Source organism: Muntiacus reevesi, chromosome 6 (genome assembly GCF_963930625.1).
Source record: "Muntiacus reevesi chromosome 6, mMunRee1.1, whole genome shotgun sequence".
Lineage (NCBI taxonomy): Eukaryota > Metazoa > Chordata > Mammalia > Artiodactyla > Cervidae > Muntiacus > Muntiacus reevesi.
The window spans coordinates 100,111,970-100,122,001 of NC_089254.1; the positions used below are offsets into that span (position 1 = coordinate 100,111,970).

Sequence of the window (10,032 nt, forward strand, 5' to 3'; positions counted from 1 at the left end):
ATAATAAACATTACACATTATATAACTGATAGGTTAATGGTTTAGATCAACTTATACATTATGTGCCCATGTAACGTCCACCCCATTAGGATAGTGAACACCTCCATCACCGGAGGTTTCTTCATATCACTTTCCTATGCCACTCACCATCCTTCATCATCAACAATATGATATCTATTGCTATAGCTTTGTTTTGCTCAGTCATATTTATAGTGAATATTTAGGTTCTCTACCTATTAAAATACCAGGTTTCCCAGGTGGCACTGCTGGTAAAGAATCCATTTGCAATGCAGGAGACGTAAGAGACAAGGGTTCCATCCCTGGGTCAGGAAGATCCCCTGGAGAAGGGCAGGGCAACCCACTCCAGTAATCCCCATGGACAGAAGAGCCTGGCAAGCTACAGTCCATGGGGTCACAAAGAGTCGGAAACGACTAGGGTGACTTAGCATGCTTGCATACCCCTATTAAAACCATTCCTCTTTAGAGCACAGCGAAATATGTAAGACAGTTAAGTGTTCCTGGAAAGTGTTATGGTTAAAGAAGTGCTTGAAACCACATGAACAGCATATCCACCTGTAGGAGAATCCTATCTTGTGATGGATGGTTTGATACAATAAGTATCACAATGTCTTACCACCTGGTACAAGATGTTTTTGTAAACTTATTTTTTCACTTTCATATATATTTTTTCTCATGAACCCATTCTTTGAAGTCATTTTATCATGATATTTTGACAAAAACTCATCATCTTTTTGTCAAAATTGTTGATATCCCATGAGATACAAACATAGTCATGTTTCACGTTCACTCAACCTGTGCCCCATTAGCCAGACCACGGGCAGTAGAATTATGGTTATGTACAGGGCTGTAAGATATGAACTGTTACTCAATGAATGGCAGCTGTGCATCGCAAGGAGGTATTCCCATGGAAAGAATCTCTCAATAAATAAAGAGCATTTTTCAATTACCCTGGAGTCTGCCACCTCTTGCCATGTCCCTCCTACGTCTGTATTCCTTTGTGCCAATGTGTCATCTGGGGTGGTGGGCAACCAGCTTCTCCACACCCAGAAAGGCGGGTCACAGGCCTGAGGGGGCTCTGCTTGCTCCCTCCCCGACACGGGAAACACGGGCTCCTGTGAACGTGATCGAGCTGTACCTGCATTTAGCTGGTGGACCGTCTGTCAGTGAATTGATAGACAGACCAAACAATTCCTCAAATGTTGATGAGCGTGCAATGAGGTTGGGAGCAGATTCCTGGAGAAACATGGTAGGTGAAGGGACAATCTCAGGACTGTGGTCAATTATGCGGAAATGGACCTTGAATTCCTACTGGGTCACATCAGTCATAAAGTCAACACGAACCAGAAGGATTTCCACAAGATTTAACACTACAGAAATATGCAGATAGATAAAAGTTAAAAATGTATTAATGAAGAATTATCTCTGTACTAGAACACACACAAAATTTAATTAGTTTGACAGAAAGTTTACATCTACTTCTCAGGCTTATGTCCGTTGAACTGGATGGGTCTCCCTAAGTGAACAGTTCACTCAGGTTCATTTCTGATTTGAGCCTTGGGGGAAGGGGCGTGGCCCCCTGAGTGACAGGTTGGTTCTGGGGCCTGGCAGGGACAGTGACATCTCAGAAGGACTCCCTGGAGAGCCCCTCTGACCTCTCATCCACACTCAGACCAGAGGGCACTCCGCCTGCCCCGCCCCCGCCATGAGCCCCTGCCTCCTGGGCTGTGTGGTCTTCTGTCTCCTGCAGGCAGGTGAGTCCCAGGAAGCAGGGTCCCCTTGGGGGTGTCAGCACGAAGCATATCCGTTATGACTGCAGCATCGGTCCTCCTTCTCCACAGGGGCGGTCCACGCGGGTGTCACCCAGGACCCAAGATTCCAGGTCGTGAGGACAGGACAGAGGACAACACTGAAATGCACTCAGGATCTGGGTCATAACTCTATGTACTGGTACCGACAAGACCTGGAACTGGGGCTGAGGCAGATCCATTACTCAACTGGGACTCCCTCCACAGAGCAAGGAGATGTGCCCAATGGGTACAGCGTCTCCAGACCAAGCACAGAGATCTTCCCTCTCATGCTGAGGTCTGCCAACCGCTCCCAGACATCTGTGTATTTCTGCACCAGCAGTGACTCCACGGCGCAGCACGGCCAGCTCCTCTCTGTGCAAAAAGGCAGATGAGGGCCCTGCAGTCTGGAACTTGGGGAGCCCCTTGCAGACTCCTTGCACCTGGAGTCTAGGAGCCCACAGACACACTGGCAACATAGCCAGTAGTTGTTGATCTTTGCTGGCACAGACCTGACAACAGGACCTCAAGGACATATGTCCAGTTTCACTCTGTCTTTTCAGCACAGCTGCCACATGAGCCTAAGATGCTAGCCAGCTCTGACTCCTAGTATCAGTCTGAACAGGAAACCTCCAGGAGGGAAGGGTGTTGGGAAATCAGATATATCTAGAACCTCTTCTCTCTCCCCAGACACCACATGCCTGTCGCTGTGGAAGGTTCTCCCCCAGGCTGGCCCTTGTGTGGTCTCTGCTCTTGTCCAACTTCCCCAGATGTGGGGTCTCTCCTCTCCCACCTTCCAGGACCTCGTTCTGACCCTTCTTTACTTCAGCCTAGCTGCTCCTCCCTCATTTGGGTCATGTCCTTGCCTGTCACCCAGGGAACCTTGTAATGATCCCTAAGTTTTCATATTTGAGTAGACACCCTGGGTTCCTCAAAGACAATGCAACCTCAATTAATTATTAATCATCCATAATTCCTTTGTAGTCCCTCAGGAGAAGGAGAGGCAAAATGTGTGTATCTATTCTTTACCACTGTCTGTCTTTAGCATCTAAATTGCCTAGAACCTGATGTTGGCAAAGGCTGAAAGCAAAAGGAGAAGGGGGTGGCAGAGAAAGAGGTGGTTAGATAGCATCACCAACACAAAAGACATGAATTTGAACAAACTCTGGGAGACAGTGAAGAACAGGGGAGCTTGGTGCATTGCGATGCATGAGGTCTCAAAAAGTTGGACTCGACTTAGCGATTGAACACCACCAACAACAACAAAAGCTAACCCAAGTTTGTAGCATTTCCCTCATCACAATCTTCTAAAAGCCAAAGTATTAAATATTTCCTGCATGATCACCTTTCTTTTCTCTTGAAATACAAAATCATAAATCAGCTAAGGAAAGCTGGTTTGTGAGTTTGTGTTTCTAATTGCGTGTATGTTCTTTAGAAAAACAAAGCAAGCAAAAACACAGTGCGATCGGCAAACAGTGAAATATTTTCTAATATGAAAACATCCCATGACTATAAAATCTGGGCAGACAATCTTGGTTTCCACGGATACCACATGGGGACGCTGTGGAACTGCCAAACTCCAGAAGTTTCTGGGGCAGAGCAAGGGGACAGTGCTAGTGCCTGAGACCAGAAGGGTTAACAGAAAGCTTCATTTGAGGTTTTTATCTCTAGAAGCCTGACTAGCATAGGTGCTAATTTGTAAGCTTGCTGTCCCAGGTGGGAGCCATAACTTCAACTATGCAATGCTAAAGGAGCCTCTGAGGTTGCAGAAAAAGTGAAGGGTATGGAGCTGGGACTTGGGAGGAAAGAAACAGAAAAGGGAAACACCTGCCTGAAGAGAGAAGCGAAGGAGCCACGGGGAAGGGCATCGGGCATAAACCCAGCCTCGTCCAGACCAGCAGTCCAACTCACAGGTCATCTAAGAGACTGCAGGAGAGAGCAGTGTTCCTGGATCAGCTGACCTGGAATGAGAGGTCAGATTCCTGGGAACCAGCAGAGGCAATGACATCAGAGCAGTGATGTCACTGCCTCACATCCAATCAGGGGAAGGAGGCCCAGAACCCCAGCTCTCAGAGAAGCAGAGCTCTGAGCAAGGAGACGCTGGACCGATCTGCCCCTCCTGCCATGGGCTGCAGCCCCATCTGCTGTGTGGCTCTCTGTCTCCTGGCAGCAGGTGGGTCCTTGGCACGGGAGAGAATCTGTGTTCCTAGCCTGACTTTGCCTGAAACCAAGGCACCATCGGGTTCTCTCCTGCGATCTTTCTCAGCCCCATCTTCTTCCCCCACAGGCCTTGTGGATGCTGGAGTCACTCAAACCCCAAGATACCTGATTAAAGCAAAAGGACAGCGAGTGACTCTGGGATGCTCCCCTGTCTCTGGACACCTCTCTGTGTACTGGTACCAACAGGCCCAGGGCCAGGGCCCCCGGCTCCTCGTTCAGTATTACAGGCAGGAAGTGAGGGGAGAAGCACAGCTCCCAGATCGATTCTCAGCAAAACAGTTCAGTGACTCTCGCTCTGAGCTGAACTTGAGCTCCTTGGAGCTGACGGACTCAGCCGTGTATCTCTGTGCCAGCAGCCAAGACACAGCCCTGCATGATCAGGTGCCTCTGGTACAAAAACTCTCCTACCCCAGCTCAGGAAGTGTGGTGAGAGTGACTGCCTGCCTTCCAGGCCTAGATAGATCCGATAGACTCTCCCAGACATTCTTCTTCTGCTGTGTTCTAATGCTCCCAAAGATCATCCTAGGTAAGTATTATTTTCCCTGTTTTTACATCTGAGTGGAAGTGACTTGCCCACGTCTCGTATTTCATTCCTTTCAGAGCAAGGTATTTGATTCAAGTCTGTCCTCATCTCTTGTGATCTTTGCCCCCCCAAAGTGTCCCCACAAGAATAAATTATAGACACACACACAAATACATACACACATACATGTTGTAAAGCAATTGGCTCACATAGTTGTTAACGCTGCTAAGTCCAAACGCTGTAAGCTGGTTTGCTGCCACTAGAGACTGAGGGGGAACTAAGGTTTAAGTTCAAAAGCAGAAGAACTAGTGGCCCAGTGTGAAGGCCATCAGCTGACAATTATGTCTTACTTGGGGGAGGATCAGTGTTTTTGTCTATTCATCTCTTCTCCTGGTTTCATGAAGCCCACCTAAGTTATGGAGGGTCATCTGCTTTACGAATTAAAATGTTAATCTAATCTATTATTAAAACATACCTATTTACATATTACGTTTTCCAAAAATACCTCTCCTAGGAGCACCCAGAAAAATAAAGCTAAATATCCATGTCAGAGTCTAGTTGACTAGTGTATTAGTCAGGACACCATCTTCCAGGGTTGCACAAGAATTTAGTAAGCATGAAGTCCCTGGCAGGTAACAGGACTCTGGATTTCTTGACTCACTTTGCTAATCTCTGACAGCCTCCTCCAGTGCTTCCTAGGTACTAAAGTAGATATGGACACATTGCGACTTCAAGCCCTATATTGAGGTCTTCAGATGTCACAGGAAAGAATGTAACTGTGTTTGTTGGTTCACTACATGAGATAAACAGAGCATGTAACTTACCCTCAGGCCTTTTTACATCAACAATATTGGCATATGAATTATAGTAAACATTTGAATAATGTGAAGTTTGGGGGCCCTAACCCAGCCCTAACCCTGCTGTCAAAGTTTGTTTAAAATTCATTCAACCCTCTGTATTTATGATTCCATAACTGCAGATTCACCAGCCACAATTGTGTAGTACCGTGAAAAGTGAAAGTCACTCAGTTGTGTCTGACTTTCTGTGACCCCCATACAGTCCATGAAATTCTCCAGGCCAGAATACTGGAGAGAGTAGCCTTTCCCTCCTGCAGCAGATCTTCCCCGCCAGGGATCCAACCCAGGTCTCTCCCATTGCAGGGAGATTCTTTGCCAGATGAACAACAAGGTCTGTAGTTAGCATCTATTAAAAATTCCACACAAAACTGGACCCATGACATTCAAAAAAGTGTGGTTCAAGGGACCCACTGTATATACAATAACATTACACACTGTACAGTGAACCGAAGAATGGGTTTGATCAATCCATCTGTATGTGCCCATGGAACATTCGCCTACAAAGACTGAGAACATTTCATCATCAGAAATTCTCTCAGGCCCCCTTCCCAGGCCTGGCTCTTTCCGTGACAATGAACAGTATGATTTCTGTTGCTGTCAATCTGTTTTAAGGTCCTTTTTAGCCCAGAGCTAAATATTTAAAACATTACTCCTGGAATGGATTATGGTTAAATGGTTAAAGACTTTCTTGAAAGCATGTGAGCACCATATCCATTTAGGGACTATCCTATCTGGAGATGGATGGTTTGGAAAATGACCATCTAAAGATCTTCCCTGCCAGTACAATTTTTTTTTGTTTTTAAAAACAATTATTTATGCACTCATAAATTTCATGATTTTATGGTGCTCTTTTGACAGGAGGTCCTCATCTCCTAGGAAATTCCTTCGAGGTCCCATGTGAAACACACACAAGTCTTCCTGTGCCCACACTGGGTGCTGGGACTGAGCGGGCAACCAGAAGCAGCACCTTTGGTGAGAGATCACTTCATGTCAGGAGAAGCTTGCCTTTGATTTGACCCCAGCGTCCAAGTCACAGGAGTTGAGTTGGAAAGTCCCCCTTTCTGTAGCGGCCTGGCCTGCGCACTAGGCTCTTGTGTTATGGGTCTCACTGTCTCTTGGACCAGAGAGTCTGATCACAGGTGTGGATCCCATGGACTTGCCAGACCCAATTCACGGCTTGTTTTTGTGGCGACAACATTGGGCTCATTCCTTGCTTCTGACTTTAGTTTCTGTGTTTTTCTCTCTGAGGCCCCAGGAATGGGGAAAGGACATGAACACGATTGCTGTCAATTAAACAAAGTAGAAGCATGTCGGATTATTTGGGACACGTGAGTCCTAAAGGGCAGCAGGAAGCCCTGCGGATTTTCCCTGAGATTCAAAACCACAGAAATATGTAGATAAAGAAAATGAATGTATGTATTAATGATCAGCTGTTTCTGTAATAAAATGTAACTAAAGTTGTGAACAGTTTTATGCAAAGTTTAGAAGAACTTGTAAGGCTTGTGTCCATTAAGCTGGATGGGTCTCCCTGTTGTGAACTGTTCAGTTCGTTCAGTTGCCAGTCGTGATTGACTCTTTGTGACCCCATGGATTGCAGCACGCCAGTCTTTCCTATGCATCACCAACTCCCGGAGGTTATGCAAATGCTTGTCCATCACATTGGTAATGCCATCCAACCATCTCATCCTCTGTTGTTGCCTTCTCCACCCACCTTCAATCTTGTCCAGCATCAAGGTCTTTTCAATTGAGTCAGTTCTTCGCATCAAGTGGCCAAAGTATTGGAGTTTCAGCTTCAGCATCACCTTCCAATAAATATCCAGGACTGATTTCCTTTAGGATGGACTGCTTGGATCTCCTTGTAGTCCAAGGTACTCCCAAGAGTCTTCTCCAACACCACAGTTGAAAAACTAGAATTCTTCAGAGATCAGCATGCTTTATAGTCCAATTCTCACATCCATACGTGATGACTGGAAAAATCATATCGTTGACTAGATGGGCCTTTGTTGGCATATAAATTGCCTCTGCTTTTTAATATGTTGTCTAGGTCGGTCATATGTTAACTGTTCACTTAGGTTCATATCTGGTTTGAGCCTTGGGGGAAGGGGCGTGGCCCCCTGAGTGACAGGTTGGCTCTGGGGCCTGGCAGGGACAGTGACATCTCAGAAGGACTCCCTGGAGAGCCCCTGTCCCCTCTCATCCACACTCAGACCAGAGGGCCCTCCGCCTGCCCCGCTCCCGCAATGAACCCCTGCCTCCTGGGCTGTGTGGTCTTCTGTCTCCTGCAGGCAGGTGAGTCCTGGGGCCAGGGTCCCCTTCGGGTGCGAGCACTAAGCATGTCCAATCGGACTGTAGCATCGGTCCTCCTTCTCCACAGGGGCGGTCCACGCGGGTGTCACTCAGGACCCCAGATTCCAGGTCGTGAGGACAGGACAGAGGGTAACACTTAATTGTACTCAGGATACGAACCATAATTATATGTACTGGTACCGACAAGACCCGGGACTCGGGCTGAGGCTGATCCATTACTCAGCTGGGACTCCCTACACGCAGAAAGGAGATGTGCCCGACGGATACAGTGTCTCCAGGCCAAGCACAGAGACCTTCCCTCTCACGCTGAAGTCTGCCAACCGCTCCCAGACATCTGTGTACTTCTGTGCCAGCAGTGACTCCACGGCGCTGCACGACCACCTCCTCTCTGTGCAAAAAGACAGATGAGGGCCCTGCAGCTGGAACTTGTGGAGCACCTTGCAGGCTCCTAGCACCTGGAGCCTCGCAGCCCACAGACACACACTGGCAGCATAGCCTGCAGTTTCGATCTTGGCTGGCACAGACCTGACATCAGGGCCTCATGGACATGTGTCTCCTTTCACTCTCTGTCTTGTCACCATAGCTGCCACCTGAGCCTAAGATGCTAGCCAGCTCTGACTCCTAGTATCAGTCTGAACATGAGACCTCCAGAAGGAAAGGGTGTTGGGAAATCAGGTACATCTAGACCCTCTTGTCTCTCCCCGGGCACCACATGCCTGTCGCTGTGGAAGGTTCTCCCCCAGGCTGGCCCTTGTGTGGTCTCTGCTCTTGTCCAACTTCCCCAGATATGGGGTCTTTCCTCTCCCACCTTCCTGGTCCTCGTTCCGACCCTTCTCTACTTCAGCCTAGCTGCTCCTCCCTCATCTGAGTCATGTCTTTGCCTGACACCCAGAGAACATTATAATGATCTCTAAGTTTTCATGTTTGAGTAGGCTCCCTGTGGTCCTCAAAGAGAATGCAACTTCAGTTAATGATTAATCATCCATAATTCCTTTGTAGTCCCTCAGGAGAAGGAGAGACAAGCTGTGTGTGTATCTATTCTCTCCACTGCCTCTCTTTAGCATCTAAATATCCTAGACCCAGATATTGGGAAAGGCTGAAAGCAAAAGGAGAAGGGGGTGGCAGAGAAAGAGGTGGTTAGATAGCATCACCGACTCAACAGACATGAATTTGAGCAAACTCTGAGAGATAGTGAAGAACAGGGGAGCTTGGTGCGCTGTGATGCATGGGGTCTCAAAGAGTTGGACTGGAGTTAGCAATTGAACACCACCACCACCAAGAAGTAACCTAGGTTTGTAGCATTTCCCTCATCATAATCTTCTAAAAGTCAAAGTATTAATTATTTCTTAAACTTTCTTTTCTCTTGAAATAGAAAATCATAAATCAGCTCGGGCAGGCTGGTTTGTGAGTTTCTGTTTCTAATTGTGTGTTTGTTCTTTAGAAAACCAAACCAAGCAAAAACACAATGCGATCGAAATATTTCATAATATCAACACATTCTATGACTAATAAATCTGGGCAGACAATCTTGGTTTCCACGCATACCACATGGGGACGCTGTGGAACTGCCAAACTCCAGAAGTTTCTGGGGCAGAGCAAGGGGACAATGCTAGTGACTGGGCCCAGAAGGGTTAACAGAAAGCTTCATTTGGGGTTTTTATCTCTAGAAGCCTGACTAGCATAGGTGCTAATTTACAGGCTAGCTATCCCAGCTGGTAACCATGAACTTCAACTCTGCAATGCTGAAGGAGCCTCTGAGGTTGCAGAAAAAGTGAAGGGTATGGAGCTGGGATTTGGTAGGAAAAAAACAAAAAAGGGAAACACTGACCTGAAGAGAGAATCTAAGGAGGCACAGGAAAGGGTGCCGGGCATAAATCCAGCCTCACCTCGACCATCAGTCCATCTCACAGGTCATCTAAGAGACTGCAGGAGAGAGCAGTGTTCCTGGATCAGCTGATCTGGAATGAGAGGTCAGATTCCTGGGAACCAGCAGAGGCAATGACATCAGAGCAGTGATGTCACTGCCTCACATCCAATCAGAGGAAGGAGGCCCAGAACCCCAGCTCTCAGAGAAGCAGAGCTCTGAGCAAGGAGACAAAGACCGCTCCGCCCCTCCTGCCATGGGCTGCAGCCCCGTCTGCTGTGTGGCTCTCTGTCTCCTGGCAGCAGGTGGGTCCTTGGCACAGGAGAGAATCCGTGTTCCTAGCCTGACTTTGCCTGAAACCAAGGCACCATCAGGTTCGCTCCTGCGGTCTTTCTCAGCCCCATCTTCTTCCTCCACAGGCCTTGTGGATGCTGGAGTCACCCAAACCCCAAGATA

The 10,032-nt window shown here is 47.6% G+C and overlaps 1 gene segment (V, D, J or C); it reads left to right on the top strand.

Moving 5' to 3' along the window:
* Window positions 1–1,723: 1,723 nt before the first annotated feature.
* LOC136170357 (T cell receptor beta variable 6-4-like) lies at window positions 1,724–2,200 on the top strand. The segment is given in 2 exon segments: window positions 1,724–1,772; window positions 1,860–2,200. Coding segments are annotated over 2 exon segments (390 nt in total).
* The last annotated feature ends 7,832 nt before the right edge of the window (window positions 2,201–10,032 follow it).